Below are 25579 nucleotides of genomic sequence, written 5' to 3' on the forward strand. Positions count from 1 at the left end.
CAGGCAGAGCAATGATAATACATGGGCTGGAGAAGTATAGGGGGAGACTTTACTCTACATCTAAATAACACAAGAAATTCACAATAAAGAACAATATATTATAGCTTATAGGCCTAGCTCTAAACATTGTGCTTAATAAATTATAAACCTATCAAAATTTCTGTTGTTTAAAATTTTTTTAAATGGAAAAAAGGAAAGGAAAAAATATCGACCCAAGCTTCCCCAAAAACATCGGTGTTGGTATTGGCTTAAAATTGCAATATTAGTGCTTCCCAAATGACATTTTGCATAGAGTTCATAAAAGACACAATTCAATTTTCTTTTGTGATTGAACCTACTTGGCTGACTGAGGTATTATTCTTATTTCTTTCATTCATTCATTCATTCATTCATTCATTCATTCATTCATTCATTCATTCATTCATTCATTCATTCATTCATTCATTCATTCATTCATTCATTCATTCATTCATTCATTCATTCATTCATTCATTCATTCATTCAATCAATCAATCAATCAATCAATCAATCAATCAATCAATCAATCAATCAATCAATCAATCAATCAATCAATCAATCAATCAATCAATCAATCAATCAATCAATCAATCAATCAATCAATCAATCAATCAATCAATCAATCAATCAATCAATCAATCAATCAATCAATCAATCAATCAATCAATCAATCAATCAATCAATCAATCAATCAATCAATCAATCAATCAATCAATCAATCAATCAATCAATCAATCAATCAATCAATCAATCAATCAATCAATCAATCAATCAATCAATCAATCAATCAATCAATCAATCAATCAATCAATCAATCAATCAATCAATCAATCAATCAATCAATCAATCAATCAATCAATCAATCAATCAATCAATCAATCAATCAATCAATCAATCAATCAATCAATCAATCAATCAATCAATCAATCAATCAATCAATCAATCAATCAATCAATCAATGACTTTTTATTTTTATTCTTAATTCTATCCTGTGGTTGTGGCATCTGTTAACTAAGAGAATTTCCCTTCGGGGATCAATAAAAGTGATTCTGATTCTGATTACCCAGAGTTGATGTTTTTCTATAAAAGAGGAAATAGCTCCCATAGTCTAAAATTCTCTGTATCACTGTATCATTAAAAGGCATGAGCTGCAATGGGCCAATAATTAGCTTTAAAAGTTAGTTATTTAACTCTACAACTCAAATCATATTGAGAGATAAGTCAATATAGTGACTTATTGTGACAAGCCTGCAATTTGCTATAATCTGTTGGCATAACAAAATCACACTTGCTCTTGAATCGTCATCAACATACGAATGTAATTTACTTAAAGACCACTTAAATATGAAATGTAGGCAACATGTGACTAGAAATTATTAATAAACTTTTTTGAATAACCATAGTCTCAAATAAATCTTTAAAAAAATGTTATATTTTGAATCTGACTCAGTTTTGATATAAATTCAGGGATCTGTTTTCTTAATCAAACCATCTGAAATCATGTTATCCCAATATCTTACATTTTCACATTATAATAGTGTGGAGCTCTACTACCAAATGAGTCATTCCAATCCCATATTTAACACTACTCTATTTTATCATTTGCCTCATTGGCTAAACGAGTCTCATTATGTCTTTTATTTTAGGTTTCAGTGTCTTTGCATGGAAGGGTGAGTCAGAGGATGACTTCTGGTGGTGCATTGATCGCTGCGTCAACGTTGAAGGCTGGCAGCCCAACATGGTGAGAAACCCACGATCTAAATACAGTCCATTCCCGCTGACACTGTCTGTGCTGTGGAGAGCTTAAAATATTACCTTATTATTTTATTTTTGAAACCAAGTATTAATTTGTGGGTTTCAATTTCTGGTTATATGCAGGACCTATATGATCTTGTGAACTTTACGCTATGTTGGAATGCTGTTACCTCCTTACAAAAAATACCTGGAGTTGAGTTTTATTTCATTCACACATGTTTCAGTAACTCTTTATTATTAGTCTGTCCATATCTCCAAAGCGCAATATACTCTGTTCCACCTTGTGATGTCATGAAGAGGTAGTTTTCAAGTTAACAGCTACCTTTTATCTTTTGTTCAAACAAACAACAAGAAGCTGAACTGGACTGAAATTATTCAAATTATTCTAGTGAAGGTGGATGAAGTTTAAAAAAACACTTCTTGTATTACCACATGACATGACAAGGTGGAACAGACTGTTTTTTGTTTGTGTTTAAACGTGTGAATGACAAACAACAAATGTTTGTGTTGAGGAAACAACATTATGACATAGATCAGAAATAGTGTAATATGCCCCCTTTAAATTGTTAATCGCTATGGCTAGATTCTAGTGGTTAATTATTCTAACTGTAGCCATGCTTATAGTGTTTAGCATTCCTGCCTTATAGATAGAAGGGACCAATGGTTCATATATTCTTTCTATGTCTGGGTGGGTTGGCTGTTGCTCTAGCTAGGTACTCAGGGCAGTTAATTGGCTTATTGCTATATGCAACATTATGCCGACTTTTCCCCCACAAAAATATAATATTTCATTTCAAATTGCTAGTCAGTATTAGGGATGGGATGATATACGATAATATCGTTAATTGCGATAAAAAAGGTGCGCAATTAATAGTTTGTGGCATTTTTAATAATCGTGATCATCGCACACGATTATAATCACCTTTACAGCCTCATGTTTGCAGTTTCAACACCATATTTAGATGTTAGTTTTGGTGTTTCCTCACAAGGGGAGCCTCTGTCATAGTAATGACACTTGTTAGCTTCTGTGCCTGTTAGGCAGCACAGTCATTGCTGTCTGTTAATTGTTGATAATATGGCAAACTGTAGTTCAAAGTCTGAATCGTAACTCTCCACAGGAACATGCCAGAGCATGCCTCACCCATGCGCACAGATGAGAGGCTAATGTGTGCACATCTTATATTTTTACCTACAATAATGCAAACTGTAGAATAAAACAACAGTGCTTAATGCGGACGCATTCGGCTTCATTTATGCACTCGTCATGCTCCGTTTGTTTATGGAAAACCATGGCATGCAATACATCGTTGTGTTCCACTGCTCATTGGCTGTAAGTGAAAAATGTCACTAAACATGTGTAATGTAATTAGTTGATTCTACAAGGGGGAGAGTGTAGTGTAAACTTTCAATCATCTGTAGCTCCGATTCGCTGTCTGGGGCTCCAATAACCCACAACCCCCACCTTATTGGCCAACATTGGTGTCAATTAGAAGCTAACACGTTTGGTTAGCACTGAGAAACACAGTTGGTTCTGTCAGACGTTTATTATGCCTGAAATTGACAAAAGAAATACAAAAAAGTGACGGAGCAGATTTCGCGTTTTGTAAGATGAATTCCACATCTGTATAATTAAAAGAAAATGCAGGGTCTCTATTAAGTCTCTTTAACAATTTAAAATTTAATTACAAGCACAATTCCAATGACGTTGGGACGCTGTGTAAAACTTAAAAAAAATACAGAATACAATGATTTGCAAATCCTTTTCAACCTATATTGAACTGAATAAACTACAAAGACATGATATTTAATGTTGAAACTGATAAACTTTATTGTTTTTATGCCTGCAACATGTTCCAATAAAGCTGAGACGGGGGCAACAAAAGAATGGGAAAATTGAAGAAGTTCAGTTGAGGTTCCTGTTTGGAACATTCCACAGGTGAAGAGGTTAATTGGAAACAGGTGAGCTCAGTCAAGCAAGGATGGGGCGAGGTTCACCACTTTGTGAACAACTGCGTGAGCAAATAGTCCAACAGCCTCAGAACAACTTTTCTCAGTGTACAATTGCAAGGAATTTATTTCATCATCTACGGTCCATAATATCATGAAAAGTTCCAGAGAATCTGAAGAAATCTCTGCAAGTAAGTGGCAAGGCCGAAAACCAACATTGAATGCCCGTGACCTTCAATTCCTCAAGTGTATTAAAAACACATGAATGTGTAAAGGATATTACCACATGGGCTCAGGAACTCAGGAACACTTCAGGAAACTATTGTCAGTCAACACAGTTTGTTGCTACATCTCAAAGTGTAAGTTAAAATTGTACCATGCAAAGCAAAAGCCTTCTATCAACAACACCCAGAAACACCACCGACCGTTCTAGGCCCGAGCTCACCTGAGATAGATTGACACAGAGTGGGAGAGTGTGCTGTGGTCTGACAAGTCCACATTTCAAATTGTTTTTGGAAATCATGGACGTTGTGTCCTGCGAGCCACAGAGGAAAAGGACCAGGATCTGTGAAGGCGCCATTAATGCTGAAAGGTACATACAGGTTTTGGAGCAACATATGCTGACATCCGAGCGATGTCTTTTTCAGGGACATCCCTGCTTATTTCAGCAAAACAATGCCAAGCCACATTCTGCATGTGTTACAACAGCGTGGCTTTGTAGTGTTGTGGAAAAATTATAATTCTAGATGAAAAGTAATCAATTTGTGACGCTTGGTGAGTTTTGAAAAACAGAAAAAAGGTTTATTGTTTATAGCAGATGCAGACAGGACAGGGCCCAGGCCTGCCTGGCCACAGACTGACAGCCTTTCAGCATCTCCCCTAGTCTCCCTCCAAGTTCTAAGTCCAAGTCTAAACCACCACCTGAGCATCTGAGCTCTGACTATTTTAATACCAGAATGACAAAGCTACATACAAAGCAGAATGACGTTTGTTTCACACCCATTAGATAATTAACTTTTACACATAGATAGGTAGAACAACAGCGAGTTTCCTGTGGGATGGAGACAGAGCCTTCACACATGTTAATGTCTGGTCTGTGTCTGTCAGACCCAGACCAGACATTAACAAGACACAATATGATTATACTTAAATTTCCACCATAGTAGAAAGAGTGCAGGTACTAGACTGGCCAGCCTGCAGTCCAGACCTGTCTCCCACTGAAAATGTGTGGTGCATTATGAAGCGCAAAATATAGCAATGGAGACCCCAGACTGCTGAGCAACTGAAGTTGTACGTTCAGCAAGAATGGGAAAGGATTCCTCCTGCAAAGTTTCAACAGTTAGTGTCCTCAGTTCCCAAACACTTATTGATTGTTGTTAAAAGGAAAGGTGATGTAACACCAGCTTAGTGTACCAGCTTTATTGGAACGTGTTGCAGACATCAAATTCAAAGTGAGTGAATATTTGCATAAAAACAATAAAGCTTATCGATTTGAACATTAAATATTGTGTCTTTGTAGTTCATTCAATTCAATATCGGTTGAATCAGATTTGCTAATTATTGTATTCTGTATTCTTTTTTAGGTTTTGCACAGCGTCCCAACTTCATTGGAATTGGGGATTTACAAAGGCAATTGATAAGATATATGAATTTGACTTGTTGTGTTGTACTCAGTGGTTTTAAATGTTTTTAATTACATTGCATTTGTGTACGTCAGGCCTCCGGTTGATTAAAAAGACATCCTTTTGAATGAACCCCTAAAGAAATGGCTACTCTCTCAAGAGAGGGGACAATGTTTATCATGGTTTATTGAGACAAAATCAGATATGCAAACTCAACGAAACTACAGAACAAAGTATGGAATAGATCCACCATCACTGTTAATTTGTGTATGGCACAAAAGATTTATGGAGACAGGGACAGTGTTGGATAGAAGGAGAAAGTGGGGGACCAAGAACATCTAAGGAAAATGTTGATCGTGTAACAGAGGTTTATTAAATTAGGTACAAAATTTTGGAGACCACTGAGCACAATAGAACAAGTCTGAGATAAGATATCTGATCAATTGCTTTTGTAGTACATTTTTTAAATTGTAAAGCGACTTTATGGACACCCTTTTTAATAACGATAATGATGAAGAAGAAGAATAGATAATAGGTACCAGCATACTTTTTTATAGATCACCATTTTACAAGTTAGGGCGTACTCGGAGTGAGACAGAGCTTAGTGGGGAAAAAAGTTGAGATCTGCCTTAACATACTGGTGAACTATGACTGAAAGAAGTTAATTCACTTTTTATTAGTTATTAATTAACTAACTGATTAATCATTGGATTTATATAGCACCTTTCATGACACCCAAAGCACACAGTGCATCATCCCCGGGACTGACTGACCGAAGCGAGGCCCCCAATCTGCGCCATCAGCCCCCTTGACACTACCAACGCACTCACTCATACGCCACTGTTAAACAAATTTATCGACTATGAACAGACTCAAAACCATATTATGTGCTGAGAGAGGAGTTTTTCAATGACTCATGCTGAGCAGTAATGGCTTCAATTTTAAATGCCACAAGAAATATGTAAATTCGATGAAGTTGTCCTCAAGTAGCCCCACTTTAGCTTTGTGGGTCTTACATCATGAAACATCTGTGCTGCTAAACAATTATTCACAGAAAATATTCAGATTAATCAACTGTCAAAATAATTGTAGTTAAAGGTCTACAGGGAACTAAGGTTGTCAAAAGTATTGAAAATCAGATACTAATCAATACTAGAAATAATATTGAAACTAGATACTTATTTCAGCAAGTATCGATACTAAAAAAAGTCACATTCACAGGACAGTAACGAACCTTTCCTAAATAAGAACACATAGACTAGTATACGCCCATGGACCACTATGGAACCTGCCTGGATGACTGAGGAATATAAGGCCAGATGATAATGTAAAACAAAGTACTATGATTTAATGTTGAAAATGGCATTCTATTGTCTAAATAAAGATGTTTTTACTGTCATTGTGGTATCAGAATCTGTAATATTTTGTGGTATCGAGATCGTCTTTGGTTTCATAGTAGTGTTGTCACAATACTAAAATTTCAAAGAGCAAAGTCCGACCCTTTTGTCTTGACATGAAGACATCGGAAAATATATGAATCATTCTTTATATTGTTGCACCGACACAGTGCCTACTCATAATTGTATGCTTTATTGTCCTTTATAATGATATTGTGCAACATGTTGTTTATCTTAATACTGTTTATGAGCTGCCTCTGCTGCTCCCATTTTGACCTCATCTGACCTTACTCCCCTTGTCTTCCTCTTTCTGTAAGATCTTGGATGATGGCGGAGATCTTACTCACTGGATCTACAAAAAGTATCCAAATATGTTCAAAAAGATCAAGGGCATTGTAGAGGAGAGTGTTACCGGGGTGCACAGGTAAAAACTGTCTTCTATGATTTAATCCCATCTTTCTGTTCTGTTTGTAGTCCAAATGTTTCACTGCGTATGGTTTTGGTCACTATTTCAAATTACATAATAAAGCTATAATCACATTGAAAATGAGTTATACAATAGCAGGATATTGCGGCTATGTTTTATGTGGCAACTGCTCTATCTAGTGGTGAAGGGTGGTTAGTGGTTTGTCTGATGATAATTGCTGCCATTATATATATGGCTACAACAGAACTATGTTTATTAAAGATAATTCAAAATAACAAAACAAACATTGCGAAATCATTTGATCCACTGACTCTGTGTCTGCTGAGAATTATTTTGTTTTCATTTTTTGCAATTATAATTTATTGTAACTGTCATGAAATCAAATAATCCCTTTGCTTTCAACTTTCAAAATTTAAACTCAGAATACCCAAGAGAACCTTTGTATGTACCATATGGAAATTTCAGTGTTGCAACAGAAAAGAAAAAGAACAGCAACAGTATAATAATAATAAAAAAAGAATATGTAAAATCATGAATGGTCCTGTATTACACAAAATTACTCTTGTGAGTATTAAGTCATTTTATAATGCTGTTAAAGCATACCTGGAGTTTGAGCAACCCCTTTTATTAGTTTCTCTGCAAAGCTCAAAATGCTCTGGTCCACTGTGTAATGTCATGAAGGAATAGTTAACAGCTTAAATTACCCAAATGATTGAGTGAAGGTGTCTGGAATTTAAAAACCCAGTGGAGCACTTCCTGTGTTACTACATACAGGAAGTGGTTTCTTCTTGATAGAAGTATTCAGCCTAAATATGCAGGATTTGAGAGTTAAACCTGTGTGAATGAAACAAAACAGGTATGTTACTCCAGATATGTTTGTGATGAGGAAACAACATTATAACATCCATCCATCCATCCACCCATTTTCTTCCGCTTATCCGGGGCCGGGTCGCGGGGGCAGCAGTCTAAGCAGGGACTCCCAGACTTCCCTCACCCCGGACACGTCCTCCAGCTCCTCCGGTGGGACCCCAAGGCGTTCCCAGGCCAGCCGAGAGACATAGTCCCTCCAGCGTGTCCTGGGTCTTCCCCGGGGCCTCCTCCCGGTGGGACATGCCCAGAACACCTCCCTAGGGAGGCGTCCAGGAGGCATCCTGAGCAGATGCCCGAGCCACCTCAGCTGGTTCCTCTCAACGTGTAGGAGCAGCGGCTCTACTCCGAGCTCCTCCCGTGTGACCGAGCTCCTCACCCTATCCCTAAGGGTGCGCCCGGCCACTCTGCGGAGGAAGCCCATTTCAGCCGCTTGTATCCGCGATCTTGTCCTTTCGGTCATTACCCAGAGCTCATGACCATAGGTGAGGGTAGGAACGTAGATTGACCGGTAAATCGAGAGCTTCGCCTTCCAGCTCAGCTCCTTCTTTACCACAACGGACCGATACAGCGACCGCATCACTGCAGACGCTGCACCGATCCGCCTGTCAATCTCACGCTCCATCCTTCCCTCACTCATGAACAAGACCCCGAGATACTTGAACTCCTCCACTTGGGGCAGAGACTCACCACCCACCCGGAGAGAGCAAACCACCTTTTTCCGGTCGAGAACCATGGCCTCGAATTTGGAGGAGCTGATTCTCATCCCAGCCGCTTCACACTCGGCTGCAAACCGATTATTAAACCGATTATTAAACATTATAACATGGATCAGAAAATAGCATAATATGGGTCCTTTAAAGATTAAAAATATGCCTCTAAACTGAACAATTACAGTATCATAAAATATACTTTGAACACTAACACTACTACAGTACTACTACTAATGCAGTTTGGTAATATAAATAAAATCTAGCTTAGTCTGAAGTAAATAATATTTGACCCCTTATTGTGTTTGTAGGTTGTACCAGTTGTCCAAAGCGGGGAAACTGTGTGTTCCTGCCATGAACGTGAATGACTCTGTGACAAAGCAGAAGTTTGATAATCTGTACTGCTGTAGGGAGTCTATCCTGGATGGGTGAGTCAGTCCTGTGTCTTCATTAAAACATGAATCACACATGTTTATCTGGCACTATTAACGTTTCAGGGCTTTTACAAACCTGTCGTATGTGGTATGACTCAATATTACACTGATAGGCACGGTGAAATGAACTGTATGATTTGGTTTTCAGCCTCAAGAGAACCACTGATGTCATGTTCGGAGGAAAGCAGGTGGTGGTGTGTGGATACGGAGAGGTAGGGATAATATGACGGTAGTTAGATGTTTTTCAAATCAAAGGGAACTGCATGTGCCCTGTGAAAGCATAGAGAAATATTATGATGTGATATATACAGTGTTAAGTTGGTGTTTCTCAAACTGATGTATGATGGTCCTATGATAGAGCTACAGCCAACATACATGACCATTCACACAGTGGCTCCCTCTTTTCTGCATCACTCAAAAAAAAAAAAAAAACTAAAACACAAGGGTCTCCCTGCTCCGACTTCTGCTTCCACAACCCGAACCGAAGCGGAAGAAAATGGATGGATGATAGAGCAGGGAGAGAGAGAACTTACCTTTTTATGGATATTTAAGTACTGCTTCCAGTTGTCATGTCTTTCATTAGAGTTTTAGCCTCTGCAGATTCTCCACGGTCGCTGTTATTATCACTGGCGACATGATATATGCCCTAGCCCTATTCACCTTATTCTTGGCGTTGTCATTGGCACCGCCATCATCATTCGGTGATATTATTTTGCATGGGGCTGCCAAGCTTAACAGCAAACAAGTTATATAAGGACTACAAAGCCTCCTAGAGAATCGGTGCAGTGTTGACTTATTGGTCGCATGAACATTTTACACAAATCAACCTACTTTATATCATATTTTAATGGCAAAACTTTTCTCAGGTTCTCTATTGAAATGAGTGGGATTTCCCCTTAACCGGAAGCACTACAAAGAAAGCGTGGTTTAGTAGCATTTAGAGGCAAAAGTGGCCGGGGCAGAATAAGGTCAATACTGTGTTTTTATTGTTATTTTAATTTGTATTATATAATTGCATCAAATCTTCAGCTTCTTTAAATGTTGCTCTTCTCCTGGTTTAGTCTCGTTTCAGACCTTATTTAGTCCAGATTTAGATTGGGCGTTATTAATATTATATCAGCTTATACATAGTGTGAAATGTACAGTGTTGCTTTGTGTTCAAACATGTCTCTTCTCTCAGGTTGGAAAAGGATGCTGCGCTGCTCTTAAAGCCATGGGCTCCATTGTGTACGTCACAGAGATCGACCCAATCTGTGCCTTGCAGGCCTGGTGCGTTAATTTATAAACTATTTACACAATTTCGTATCGTATAGAAGGAAATAAATTCATTAACTCCCTTTTTCTTTTAAAACTAAAGTATGGACGGATTCCGACTGGTCAAACTTAATGAAGTCATCAGGCAAGTGGACATCGTCATCACATGCACAGGTCAGAAGGCATGCTGTTTGCTTTGCTTTTGCTTTTTTTTTCACTTGAAAAATAGGAAATATTATATAATTAATCTTTTTATTATTTTAGCAAAATTTCACATCCATAAAAGCAAATTAATTAATCGTGAACCCATCTTTTCCATCTTCCTTTATGAAATCCAGTATTGTAAGAAAGCCATTGTCCACTGATCCTAAAGCTGTTAAAAGGAATTCCCGTTGAATTTATTTATGACATTTTTTTGGTGTAATCATACATTTTTGTTGTGTGTGACATTTAAGTATTTTACCCCTCTGCTGGCGTTACCTCTATCATGTTGCTATGATTATGATTTTATTATTATTATTATTATTATTAATAGGCAACAGGCAAGAGTCTAAGTTTGAATGTCATATTTTATGGGACCAATAAGATCCATTTATGGCATCTCATTCAGTATCTTTCAGAACAAAATCCATAACTTCTCTCACTAACTCAAACTGTTGGTACTTTGCTGAAATGGCAGCACTAATTTTGATTTATTTTTAACTGATTGGTTAAACCACTTGTCAGTCACTCCCCTAAGTCTTTGTATGCAGAAGAATTGTTTATATTTTATTGGTGGCTTGCGTTTCCATTTTTTGTACTTTTCTTCATTTGATATATATTACACAAAAATTACTTTTATGAGCTTTTAGTCATGTTATAATGCTGTTACCTCCTCAAACATACCAGGAGTTGTGTTTTGTTTCATTTACACATGCCTTGTGTTTTGTTTCATTTACACATGCCTACCTTATTATTAGTCTGCCTATATCTCTAAAGCTCAAAATGCTCTGATCCACCTTGTGATGTCATGAAGTATTAGTTTTCAATCAACAGTCACCTTTCACCTTTAGTTCAGTAGAAATTTGAAATTCTAGGGCAGAAATCATCTAAATGATTATAGTGGAGGTGTATGGATTTCAAAAACACAGTGGAGCACTTCCTGTTTTACCACATGACATCACAAAGTGGAACAATGTTTTCTGTTTGAGAGAAGAACTCAGCCTAAATATGCAGGGTTTATGTGAATGAAACAAAGCACAACTCCAGGTTTGTTTTTGATGAGGACAAACAACACAACATCAGTAACATCAGAAAATAGTGTAATATGGGCCTTTTAAATATAGGTTTTGGCCATTGTAATAACCATTTTGTGCTTCTTTCAGGAAATAAGAATGTGGTGGTGAGGGAGAACTTGGACCGAATGAAAAATGGTTGCATCGTCTGTAACATGGGACACTCCAACACTGAGATTGATGTGGTCAGTTAATATGGGATTTGTTTTTTCCTGTCCAGATTACATCCTCTTTCAGCCATTTCCACTGTGTCATTTTCTGTCAAGGCGGTTACTCTAAATTAATACATTTGATTATATTGGTGCTTTTACCAATAAATTTGCTATTCCTTCCCCTACAAACAAACATGCATTGCCATAGCAACTGTATTCTTTTACTTTTTTGTATATTTGAGTAAGGTTTGCTTAAAGGTGCATTATGTAACGTTTCTGGAAAGTATGTCACCTACTTGTCTCCGTAGAGATGTTATTACTTTGCCTGGAATTCGCAAGCAATTCGTTATCAATAAGCGTATCTATTATGTTTTTTGAGCTTGTAACTGTAACTGAATAAATGTAAGATGGATACAATATACTGTGAAACATTTTAGACAAAGCATCTGCACAGAGACAAGTGTACTTTCCTCCTTAAAAGGTGCACTATCCACCTTTTCAGATTATAGCAATAAGTGAATCCAAAAATGAAAGTTGGTGCCATTACTGTCTGTATGGATGGACACAATATAAACTCTGGAAATTACTGTGGCAAATTAGTTACACTTTTAATTAAAAAGGTAGATTCAATGAAAGGTGAAAATGAACTACTTTTCCCCTTTGTCTTCTCTGAGATTCTGCTGTTGTCATGGTAACTGGCATGAATGTGACTGATTTATATTATATGAGCCAGTCAACAGTAGATTTATAGTTATTAAAACCTAACCTAAGTTATCATCTTATATGGCTGCAATTTTCAGTCAGAGAATAAAAATGACTGTTGTTCAAAATGTACATCCAGGTATTTCCAGATGGGAAAAAGGCATCACATTGAATACTGATTTTGAAATAGAGATTAATAGTAATAGTGTCCTGCACCGACGTATACATGTATGACTATGGCTGTAACATTATTTGACAGTATATAACTAGTACAACGTAATGTAATTTTCAACTTTTGAGCTTATTTTTAATGTTGCCATTATTGTCATGCCATTGCTACAGAACCAGTGGTGGAACATAATGAAGTAAAAGTAGGAAAGTACCATGATTACAAATTTTACTTAAATACATTTTAAAGTGGAAACATTTTACTTTTACTTCACTACATTTGAGGGCAGGTATCTGTTATTTCTACTCCATTACATTTTTGAACAGGACTGAAAAGTGGAAAGCATTTTTTATTATTGTTTGAGACCTACTGAAAAGGCCGGGTGTCGTAACGTTAGGCACGAGGGACCAAAAAGACAGAACTTTTAACAGTGTTTATTTACAAAAATGCAAAAAGACAAATGATGGTAGATCAGACGGTGAAGCGGGAGCGAGGGGTTTGCCGTGGTCCAAGAGAGAAACGTGAGTAGCTGAGTCAGAGACGGGGAGAACAGTACCAGTACAGGGAAGCAGGGTCTAGGACGGGAGAGCTGAGCTGGTCCAAGGAGCCGGATCTGGTGAGGAGCCCCCAGGCTTATCCGGATGGGCACGTTGAAAGTCTCTGACCAATTCAGGGTCAAGAATACGTGCCCTAGCCACCCAAGAACACTTTTCAGGACCATACCCCTCCCAGTCCACCAGGTATTGAGGTCCCCTGACATGGATGAGCCACCGAATGGTAAAAGCCGGGTGACCATCCACGACCCGGGTGGGAGGAGGGGGATCGGCAGGAGGGCAAAGGTCACTGGTCCGGATGGGCTTGATTTGGGACACATGTAAAGTAGGGTGGATGTGGAGAGACGGAGGAAGCTGCAGCTGTACAGCGGCTGGATTAATGATCTTGGTGATTTTGAATGGCCTCAGGAAGCGGTGGGATAGTTTCCGGGAGTTGGTCTTGAGCGGGATGGTCTTGGACGACAGCCAAACCAATTGACCAGGTTGATATCTGGAGTACAGTGCCGGTCTGCAGCTGTTTTAGTACGAGCCCCCGATTGGAGTAGTGCAGCTCTGGTCTTGCCCCAGACTCTGCGACAGTGTTGAAGGTGGTGAGGTATGGACGGTCCCGCCAGGTCTTTTTCCTCCGACGGAAAGAGTGGGGGCTGGTAGCCAAGGGAGGCTTGGAATGGGGATATACCCATGGCCGGACTCAATAGGGAATTGTGTGCGTATTCGATCCAGGGTAAGAATGTGCTCCAGGCAGAAGGATTTGAAGATACCACACATCGCAACGCCATCTCCAAGTCTGGTTTGCCCACCCAGTCTGTCCGTTGAACTGGGGATGGAAACCGGACGTGAGGCTGACAGATGTGCCCAAATCCTCAGAGAAAGCACACCTCCCACACCTGGGAGGTAAACTGGGTGCCACGGTCCGGGACAATATCCAAGGGAATTTCATGCAGCTGGAATATGTGATTAATAATCTGGTCATCTGTTTCCTTGGCGGTCGGACGCTTTGACAGGGTGATGAAATGGGCTGCCTTGGAGAAACGGTCGACGATGGTGAGGATGACCATGTTGCATTGAGACAGCGGGAGGCCCATGACGAAGTCCACCGCAACATGAGACCAAGGCCGCTTCGGGACCGGAAGCGGATGCATCAGGCCGGACGATGGCAAATGGGAGGCCTTACCCCTGGCACACACGTGGCACGCGGAGATGTAAGCCCTGGTGTCACTGTCGACGGTAGGTCACCAGAAATGGCGTTTCAACAGCAAGAGTGTGCAATTAGCTCCTGGATGACAGGCAAACCGAGAGCTATGGATCCATTCCAGTGCCTCGGAACGTCCAGCATCTGGAGCGAAAAGAGTACCAGGTGGGCCATTAGCTGGATTGGGGTCATTGCGTTGAGCCTCCCAGGGGTCAGGCTGATGTAGGATCGGAGCGGAGGTGAAGAGGCCCTTCAATTTGTCGAAGACGGACTGGGCTTCGGGGGTCCAAGAGAACTGTCTGGAAGGAGAAGTGAGTCTGGTGAGATGTGAAACTACACGGCTAAAGTCCTGGATGAACCGTCTATAAAAGTTGGAAAACTAATAAACCTCTGGAGTTGTTTTCGGTTATTGGGTATCGGCCAATCAGTCACGGCTTTTAATTTCTCAGGGTCAGCTCTCACCTGTCCACGCTCCACGATGAATCCAAAGAAACTGACCTCGTCTGCGCGGGACTCGCACTTTTCGGCCTTGATGTAGAGCTTATTCTCGAGAAGACATTGGAGGACCTGGCGTACATGTTACTGGTGTTCCTGCAGGGACTGCGAAAAGATCAGGATGTCGTGAAGATACACAAAGACAAAACGGTTCAGGAAATCTCAAAGGACGTCATTGATAAGGGCCTGGAAGACTGCTTGGGCATTGGTTAGTCCAAAAGGCATGACCAGATACTCGATGTGTCCCAATAGTGTCTTGAAGGCAGTCTTCCACTCGTCCCCTCCCTTATGTGCACCAAGTGGTATGCGTTCTGCAGGTCAAGTTTTGTAAAAAATGGTGGCTCCGTGGAGTGGTGTAAAGGCGGAGTCAATGAGAGGAAGAGGGTATTCATTTTTAACGGTGATGTTGTTGAGGCCCTTGTAGTCAATGCATAGACGTAGAGTTTTATCCTTTTCGCCACAAAGAAAAAACCTGCGCCCACAGGAGAGGACGGACGGACAATGCCTGCAGCCAGGGTATCTCGGATGTACTGCTCCATAGTTTCTCGTTTTAGCTTGGAAAGGTTATAAAGGCAGCTGGAAGGCAAGGGAGCACCAGGCAAGAGGTCTATGGCACAATCATAAGGGCAGTGGGGAGGAAGCAAGAGCGCCCAACTTTTGCTAAAAACATCCTTGAGATCGTGGTATTCCTCCAGTATAGAGAAGACATCCGGTGTGTCTGATGAAGGATTAAGAATAGAGTTGGCGCCCCCTGCGGGAGACAGGGCTGATTGTAAGCAGTGGGCGTGACACTAGGAACTCCACTCCGAGACCTTTCCCCGGACCTAGCCACAGGTAGCCCAAGACAAGCGGAGACGAAGGGCTGGAGATGATGGGAAAACGTCGGGTCTCGTGGTGATTGCCAGACAAAACAAGAGTGATGGGTTCCGTGATGTGCGTAACTCTGGCTAAAATCAGCCCATTAAGAGCAAGAGCTGTAAGGGGTTGTTCAAGTGGTTATTGTTTTTCTCTGGTATCCAACAGTACTCCCAGTGCTACTGGTGGGCGCCCCCTTTTGGCCGAACCGGGCAGGTGGCAAGAAAGTGTCCCTGTTTGTCACAATATAAGCATTCCCCCGCCTGGCGGCGTCACAGACGTTCCCCGGCAGACAAGCGTGCTCGACCCAGCTGGATAGGCTCCTCGGGGGGTGGTGAAGAGAAGCGCATCTCGGTCCGAACCGGCGAATGCCGTCTCTCTCTCTCTGGCACGTCTGCAAGCGGGTGTCAATTCAGTTGGCTAGCAAAATCAAAGATCTCAGGTCAGGGAGGGTTCATCGCGAGAAACCAGTTCATCTTTCAATCGATCATTGAGTCCCTTTAAAAAGATATCCTTTAATGCACTGTTCGTCCAGTCCACCTCCGCAGCCCATGTCCAGAACTCGATTGTATAATCTGCCACAGACTTGGATCCCTGAGCAAGACTTAACAGGCGGGAGTGGCGTCAGCCTGATAATGCGGGAGATCAAAGACAAGTTTAAACTCGCTCAAGAAATTATCAAAGGTTATCTGGTCTAACGAAGTGCTCGAGAAGTGCCCTCCCCCTCAGCAATCCACAAATATAACGTGTCTTGGCCACGTCAGATGTAAAACGGGCTGGACGTTATTGGAACATGGACAAGCATTGGAAGAGAAAGCCCCGACAGAGGTTAGGCTGACCCGAATATGGGTCTGGATCTGTGCCCCTCGACTCCAGAGGACCGGGCAGCACCATGGTCCCGGTGGTGGCAGCAGAGGCGGCGGGAGCCGAGGGAGGGAGTGCGAGTTGCGTGGTGTGGTTATCTTCGAGCAGGGTCTGGATTGTTTGTTCGTGTTATCCAATTATCACTCTGTGATGCGTAAATGCCTGGCGAAGCTTTTGATCCGGCCCTGAGTCTGATTGGTCCATATGGGCCAGATCGTTCTGTCGTAACGTTAGGCATGAGAGACCAAAAAGACCGAACTCGGGGAAGTTTTAAGAGTGTTTATTTACAAAAGTGTAAAAAGGCAAATGACGGTAGATCAGACGGTGAAGCGAAAGCGAGGGGTTTGCCGTGGTCCAAGGGAGGAGCAAAAAGTATCCGGTAAGCAAGGTAAAAAGCAGGAAAAAACATGAACTGAACCAAGCAAGGGAGGAGCCAAGATCTCCGCCCAGTTCCAGGCTCAGACACGTGAGGGACGGGAAAGGACATCCAATAAGGCAGGACAGACAGGGATTGTGACATCGAGGGGTTTATTTTTAACACGTTCATAATTTGAGAAAAAACAAAAAAACATCAATTCAGTTGTTTCTGTGGAACACAATTCAGCAAAATTCTTGTAAGACCCCGAAATCTGTGTGAAATGCTTTGACTTTTTACTCTTAGTACATTAGTACAAGTACATTTTCAAACCAGTACTTAAATACTTTTATTTAAGTAGATCTTTTTCATATCATATGATACTTTTACTTAGTTTTTTTTTGTTTTTTGTTTTTTTTTTGCTCCTTTACTTTTACTTAAGTAACAGAATTGAGTACTTCTTGCCACCACTGCCATTTACCATCTAGTTTCAAAACTGATAGACTAATTGTCCTAGGTTTCAGCAAATAAGGCAAGGTAGGTAGGTAGGTAGGTATGTAGGATGTAAGTCTGATTTTTCCTGTTGTGTCTGATTTTTCTTGTTGTGTCTGATTCTTCCTGTTGTTTTGTTTTTTGTGTCTTGGCGGCACGGTGACTGAGTGCCATCACTCATGTCTCACAGCAAGAAGGTTGGTTCGATCCCCGGGTCACCAGGCCTTTCTGTGTGGAGTTTTTCATGTTTCTCCCCGTGTCTGGATGGGTTTCCTCCGGGTACTCCGGTTTCCCCCATCAACCAAAACATGAACGCCCTTCGAGACAACTGTTGTTGTGATTTTGGGCGTTACAAAAATAAATGAATTGAATTGAATTGAATTGAAGTCTTGTAGGATTTAAGTGTAAAATTGTAAATATCACACAATATAAAACCAAAGACAATACAGCAAGTACTATTTGATTTTAATAGTTTAAAGATATTTTGTTTACGATGTCTTCTCAAAATGATTGGTTAAATGACATGTGTTGATGTGTGGAATTCTGTTGTCCCCACAGGCCAGCCTCCGGACCCCAGAGCTGACCTGGGAGAGAGTGCGCTCACAGGTGGACCATGTGATCTGGCCCGATGGCAAGAGGATAGTCCTGCTGGCAGAGGTGAATGAAATGACAACAGAATGAAATGCTTTAGTAGTTTGCGTCTAAAATGAGTCATGCAAGTAATTTATTCTTCACAACTTAAGCCTTATTGTAGTGCAAAAAATATCAAGATTCCCCCCAGTACAAAGGAAAGTACTAAATGTTGACCCTCAAAAATTATTGTTCCATCTATGATTTATTGAACGGTAAGTCGATATATCAATTATCATGACAGACCTATATTGCATTACACTATTATCATATAATCAAAAACATGCACAATAGCTAAAATCGTCCAGCTAAAGTACTCCTTACTAAGCCTTGCTCAGGCCTAGGTGCCACCTGCCACCAACAGGTCTAACCCATAGGCGATACAAATGGACATAGCTAACCTGCTAGCCGGCATGTTCCAAATAGAGCATTGGTTGCATGAACACTTCCGGTGAGCCCATACTCTGACCAGTGGGCTGCCCTCTTTCACCGATGCCGCTCCCATGAGCGTTAGCAACAGGTTTGATTGACGGCATTACTTATTGCCCGTTCCCTGCCCAACCAGCGGTGCAAGCAGGAAGGGGTGTTATCTTCAACAGCCTCACTCCAGATTGGCTCTTTGGTTGCTATAACATTCATGGTCAGAATTCCAAATATGGAACTCTGCTCCAAATTCACCCCTATAACTGATAGCCTCAATGAGCTTCATTTGGCTGGAGCCCAACACTATGAGTGGCAGACATTGAAGGGTGGGTCAAATGCAGATTTCCCCACATGGACAATAACATATACCTCAACCTTAGCATAAAAGTAATGAAAGACATGATTGTTATGACCAGTTTACGTTTAAACTATGAAGAGGGGGTGACAGAACGAGAGCAGTCTAACAGACCAAATTCAAGACTTCTGCTTCAGATTATCACAGACTATACTTGAATAGAAATTTGAATCTTTTTTAGTATAGAGTTAGTATCTTTTTGTACGGTCTTTTGCTTTACATGTTAATAGGACAAGAGGGTTTCTATACTGTACAATGCTCCAATAATGTTTTTTTTTTTTAATAATCAAATGATATACGGTAATTAAGGAACTTGAAAAAACAGTGTAGCATTCATAAACCATAACTACTATGCAGGCAAAGTAACTTGACAAACATTAAATGCCATGTACCCAATTTTATTTTAATGTAGAATAGAACCTGTTTTGCCCCCGGACAGTATATTGCTTTTGGGTTTAAAAATATCAGACCACCGTGTTCTATCTACATCTAATTATAAAGTACTTTAATTATTGCAAACCCAGAAAAGTGGCTGGTGCACTCTTAATGGGCTATACTATAACTCATTGCAGTCAAGAAATGATATGTTATCAACAGCCTTAAAAAAAAAGTTCAAAGTTTGTACCGCCACAAACGGATTAAAATGAACAAGGTCTTCCTGATGGTTTGAAAATTGTAAAAACGTAGAGTGTACAGGGCATTTTAATGGATTTGCAATTGTCATTAACACATTTTCATTTTCAATATTTACTCATAATGTACTGTGTTTCATTTTTCAGGGTCGACTGTTGAACCTCAGCTGTTCCACTGTGCCAACATTTGTGCTGTCCATCACTGCCACTACTCAGGTACAAATGCTTTTAAGTACAACTGAAAGAAAATGCTGCTTTCTAAAAAACTAAAATTGAAATTGTTGCTGTTTTGGTCTGTCTTTGTATCTGTGAAGGCGCTGGCTCTGATAGAACTCTACAATGCCCCCGAGGGTCGCTACAAACAGGACGTGTACCTGCTGCCCAAGAAGATGGGTAAGATGGGTGGTATCTACTTAGCTGAGATAGACTAGATACTGTTTTGAACATTGTCAATACTGAACTGAATCATATAAATTGGACAACATTTTGCCTTCCATTTATAAAAAAAATTATAATTGCAATTAATTTTGATGTGTTTTGTATTTAGTTGTTAAGAGTCGATATATTAATTTTTGTGACAGACCTACATTGCACTAGACTATACCCAAATAATAATAATGCCTTACACTTGTAATGCGCTTTACAGGCTTGTCAAAGCCTCTCAAAGCGCTACACTATAGTCATTATTCATTCATTTCCACACTTGGTGATGGTAAACTACTATTGTAGCCACTGCTGCCCTGGGGCAGACTGACGGAAGCGAGGCTGCCAATCTGCGCCATCGGCCCCTCCGACCACCACCTATCATTCGAGCACACACCACTTTCATACTAGGCAATGTGGGTGAAGTGTCTTGCCTAAGGACACAACGACAGAACTTGAGCGGGACTCGATCCTCCGACCTTCGGGTTGGGGGACCAACACCACTGAGCCACTGTTGCCCCAAATAACCAAAAACATCCTCAAACTGATGTACTCCTGACCAAGTCTAGCTCAGGCCTTGTTGCAAACTGCTTCTAACACATGTAACCCATTTATATATATATATATCTATATATCTCTGTGTGTGTATGTATGTGTATATATATATATATATATATATATATATATATATATATATATATATATATATATATATATGGGCTCGCTTCTGGTAATTTTGCCTTCCTTTAACCCTATAGTGTCAGATGCCTTAACTCTGCAACCAATTGTGCTCTCATGTAAATTCAAATGGCATCTCAAAACAGAGGCATGGGGCTCTTTAAATATTTTACTGTCATTACGGTATTCTGCTTACATTGTCCCTCAAAGATGACGAACTAGAGCGCAGGTGCCGCAGGGAATTTCCCAGTCAGGTATTAGATGCGTCAAAGGAAAAATACGGATGGATATGTAAAATAGAGGAAGTTGTGGAAAAAATGCAGTACATTCTGATACTTCCTTTAACATGATTTTCATGGCTAAAAAAGAATAAAAGTCTAGGCGAGCTATACTGGTCTATAATGTGCTCAGTCTATAATGTGCTCAGTCCTTAAAGGGAATAATTGAAACCTCGCCGGGACATTGTCCCAGGCTCGGGTCTAATTAAAACTGCAAGCCTTTCGTTCTCCCTTACATAGCCCCTCCCCCCAAAATCAGCATCTCAGTAATACTACTCAATTCATTCCAATGAGAGCATTTTTGACATTGTCACGCTTGCACGGTTGGAAATAGAGGCATGTCTTCATTGGCTTTTTTGTTCTGTATGATGAGTGGAATACGTGTACAAAATTTCAGTGTTCTATGACAATCTAAATTCTTTCATCCCAGTGAACCAAAACCGATGTATTTCAATAAGAAATGTCAGACGTTGCCATGGCAACACCTTTGCAAATACAAGTAGATTCTCATTGGCTTTTTTTGTTTGGTATGGCAATAGGAATGTCCATGCCAAATTTCAATTGTTTGTGACAAAGTAATTTTTTTGAGTACCATTCAAATATTCAAGGGGGCGCTGTGGAGCAATGTAATATTTGACATATGTAAATTGCATATGATTTTTGTTCAGATCAACAGTTTTAACAAAATGTATATTAATGCTGGGAAATTGGACACTGCATGTTGACGTGCCATTTAAAACTTTAAACTTTAAAACTTTTTTAAATTATCTTTGCAGGATGGCCACACCCATATTTTATGACTTAAAAAATCAAACAGAGTAGCCTATAATCCCACATGGGTCTAGCTCATTTGGAGCAATTTTACAATGATAAAAAATGTTCTCTCATTGCCGTAATGTATTTTGATTGATTTTTTTGCCAAACTTGAATTTTCAGTACAATAAAATTGACTTTTCGTTAACGTTCAGGGGGTCAAAAATGGTCTCAAAGCGGTAAGTATAATAATCTCCTCAACTATAAAAGGTACAGTCATGTGTCTTTCTCACATTGTGCCCCATCACAAGTGAGGCCGATGTGAATTTTTTCCACAAGTCCAAGACCAGCGGCAATTGTCTTCTATGAATTTTTGAAAAGGAAATTTGAAGAGGACGCTAGAGAGCCATTTTGTGAAAAAACACCTAGATTTGCATATCATTGCATTCAGGTCTGAAATGTGCATAAACGCTGTATCAGCGTTTTTCTAACAAAAAATGTGTGAAAGAGTAATCTTTTTTTGAAATATTCCAAGAATTGCGATTTTTGCCATTTTCCGGGCTCCAGACGCGGTTAATGAGTCCCTCGCCAGGATGTCGTCCCAGGCTTGGGCCCTAATGATCAACCGACGAGGGTGAACACATAAGAAATGGTTAATAGTGACTCTGTATTTCACCGTTGCTCTCACTGCGCCTCTTCATCCTGGCGCCACTCCGCTGTAATGTCGCATAATGTTCTTTTTTCTGCAATCACTGATCCACAAAGCTAAAGCAGACTTCATCCACTCAACAGTTACAACCCTTTATGTATCCTTGTTAAAACGTATTGCTGCTGTCGTCCTTATGTTATTTTCTTCCTTCTTTATGTGGAGTTCACATGTAAAGGCTCTCGTGGACACGCGTCTTGGCCACACTGCGTTTCTGTGGTGCATTTTCAAGCGTCAGAGAGGTGCAAATGTGGCGTTGAGCATTCAGGCGTCAGATGCTCTGTTTGTGCATCCAAAAGCTGAAAAAGCTGAACCTTTTGGCTTTTGATGCGCAGCATCAATCAATCAGAGACTATTCTCCAGTGACAAAACGACATCATTATCCAGAGCAAGTAGAAAGACATCAGCCACAAACTAGCAGTGACTTAATTATGCTGGGCGCACCAGCTAGTCTTTAAGACTTGTCACAGACACGCCGCCACAGAACTGATCGCCTCTGTTGGTGGGGTTTATGTAATAAATACCTTAAAGTCACTCTCTCAACCTGGTATGCAGCGTTCACAAAGACACAAGGAAACCAAAACATCCGAAGACACTCGCAGACCACAACGGACGCTCTGGACATGCATCAAGATGACGTGCGTCCAGAGCGTCCATGACGCACTTCAGAGGTGTTTGTCCTCAAATGCAAAAGTGTCCAACTAGAGGCGTCCAACACATTCTTGTGTTCAGAGTCACACTGCTATTTATGTAAATTTGGCTGAACACATTCTGTACTGTACAGGAGACACGGCATGTCCATTAACCAATCAGGACGCAGAACGCAACTCTGAGAGACCAGAGTTTTTCTGTGACAGTAAAACTAACTCCATGTAGCATTCTAACACAAACTTCCTGATTATCAAACAATAAAACAATTCATATACAATATATCTGTACTGGGGCAAGACACATTGTGCTCAAATGGGGACATGGGGAAAAAGAAAATGTGTAAAACTGTAGAGGACTGGCCTAACCATTATTTATTAACAGAGAAAATAGATTGTAAATTACAGTAGGATTTTCCTGGTTAAACAAAAAATTAAAAATCCATAATTGTTAACATAAAGGGCCCACACTATATTTCTGATTATGTTGTTTCCCCATCAGAAAGATAACTGGTGGTGTAAGTGCTCAATTGTGGTTTTAAACTCCATGAAAACTAAAATGAAACAAAATGAAAAACACTTCATCACGAGGTGGAACAGAGCATTTTGAGCTTTGAATAACCCTTGACCCTATTATTTATTCTACATCTCCAAGTATGTGTGAGCAGAACAAAGCACAACTCCAGGTATGTTTTGATGAGGAAACAACATTCTGACAGCTCACGAGTCAATTTTGCATAATATAGTACCTTTAATAATTTGAGTTGATTTATTTGATACTTTGACTACAACAAAGAGATTTTCAGCCCATGAATGAAAACAAAACTGAAATGAAAAGCGGAGCATGTGACACTAGTTGAGATGAATTACTCAATCTGGTGCCTGTTTGATCCTCCACTGGTGAGGAACTGTACAGGAAGCAATTGTAACGCTGTTTTGGCTCCATCTGAATGCCTGGGGGCCAAGTGCATTTACTGTATTTATCTAGACCACACCGACTCATCTGATATGGATTTGAAAGGCTGAGGAAGAGATTTACACACTTGAATTGTTTCTGTGTGTCTGTGTGAAGTAACAGTGCATGTGGTCCTGCCATATTTCCTGTCACTTGTGTTTGTGCTGTTCCTATGCAGTCGACGAGAGCACACTAGAAAGCGATGAAGAGAACACGAATATAGGTCAGTCTGTCAGTGGAGGCTGTAGATGCTTATTGTGTAAAAGACATGGAGAAACAGAATGCCCTTAATTTGCTAATAAAATGCAATGAGAGGAATATATATATATATATATATATATATATATATATATATATATATATATATATATATATATATATATATATAAATAAATATAAATTGTTTTTGGATGAATCCAACAAGGTTTCTACGTGTATTGTACAGGTGATGATTCACAATAATAATACTGTGGATGGATGACATTATGTACAGATCTGTCTATTAATCTAGGCTAATTGGGGCTGGGCAGTTAATCAAAATTGAATCAAAATCACAATTGTATTTTTGTAATTTCCAAAAGCAAAGTTGTTGATTATTTACATAACAAATGCACATTTTATAGAACACAAGCTGGGGCAACAGTCGCTCAATTGGTAAAGGGTGTGTTTCCCGAAGGTTGTCAGGGCCACTATCGACACTGTGAATCTGACCCACAGGTCGTTGTGTGATTCCAGCTCCCACAAATGAATACTGTCATTGTGTCTTTGGGCAAGAACCTTAAACCACCTTGCCCCCAGTGTCTCTGTACACTGTTGTATAAATTGGTGTTTGAATGGGCGAGTGGTTACTTGATGTAAAGTGCCTAAAACATGGGATTTTTATACTACTATGCCACTTCATATTTGTGGTTGTGTTTAAACTGTGCACTGTGAACTGAATCCTGATTTGAAAAGATACATTTGCAAATTGGATTTATTTTTTCCCAAAGCTGGGCAGCAAAGTTAATATTGATATTGAAAATAGGGTCTAGTTCTAGGAATATAAACTATAGTTGCTTTCATTGTTACCAGAATGTACTTCTTATAAAAGCTTTTAGCCATAGAAATAAAAATGTGTAGAAGAAACATATTGATTAAAGAAAAACAGCAGGAATACAGCCTGAATTATATAAATATTGAGAGGCGTTGGTGCAATGCTCGGTGACTCTGCTCCATTCCTTTTAATGATTTATTATCTTCAGCTGCTTCCTGAATACTAAACCATGTCTCTCTTTTGCAGACGAGTATGTGGCCAGCCTCCACCTCCCCACTTTTGACGCACATCTGACAGAGCTCAGTGATGAACAGGCCAAGTATCTGGGCCTGAACAAGAATGGGCCATTCAAGCCAAACTACTACAGGTAAGAATAACACTACTGCAATTCCCCAATAATGAAATGCACAGTGGTGAAAGGAGTACTGGAAATTTGCTTTTTTGTCATGTAACTTTTACTTTTACCGTCATTTACAAGCTCAAGTACTGCTGCTAAATTTGTGCTTAAGTTAAAGTATAAAGTAGTAGTAT

The 25579-nt window shown here is 40.0% G+C and overlaps 1 protein-coding gene across 2 annotated transcripts in view; it reads left to right on the forward strand.

Annotated features, from left to right (window-relative positions):
* ahcyl2b (adenosylhomocysteinase like 2b) overlaps positions 1-25579 on the forward strand; it is a 114084-nt gene that overhangs the window by 83594 nt on the left and 4911 nt on the right. The window contains exons 6-16 of one of the 2 annotated variants that reach the window (XM_033989271.2): positions 1665-1759; positions 7057-7163; positions 9055-9171; positions 9326-9389; positions 10358-10446; positions 10535-10605; positions 11796-11890; positions 18094-18192; positions 19723-19791; positions 19890-19968; positions 25295-25415. In XM_033989271.2, the coding sequence (XP_033845162.1) occupies positions 1665-1759; positions 7057-7163; positions 9055-9171; positions 9326-9389; positions 10358-10446; positions 10535-10605; positions 11796-11890; positions 18094-18192; positions 19723-19791; positions 19890-19968; positions 25295-25415 (1006 nt within the window). Of the gene's footprint in view, positions 1-1664; positions 1760-7056; positions 7164-9054; positions 9172-9325; positions 9390-10357; positions 10447-10534; positions 10606-11795; positions 11891-18093; positions 18193-19722; positions 19792-19889; positions 19969-25294; positions 25420-25579 lie in introns of those variants that run through there. The other variant, XM_033989272.2, reaches the window with a different exon arrangement.

The sequence above is a fragment of the Periophthalmus magnuspinnatus genome, chromosome 23 (genome assembly GCF_009829125.3).
Source record: "Periophthalmus magnuspinnatus isolate fPerMag1 chromosome 23, fPerMag1.2.pri, whole genome shotgun sequence".
NCBI lineage: Eukaryota > Metazoa > Chordata > Actinopteri > Gobiiformes > Gobiidae > Periophthalmus > Periophthalmus magnuspinnatus.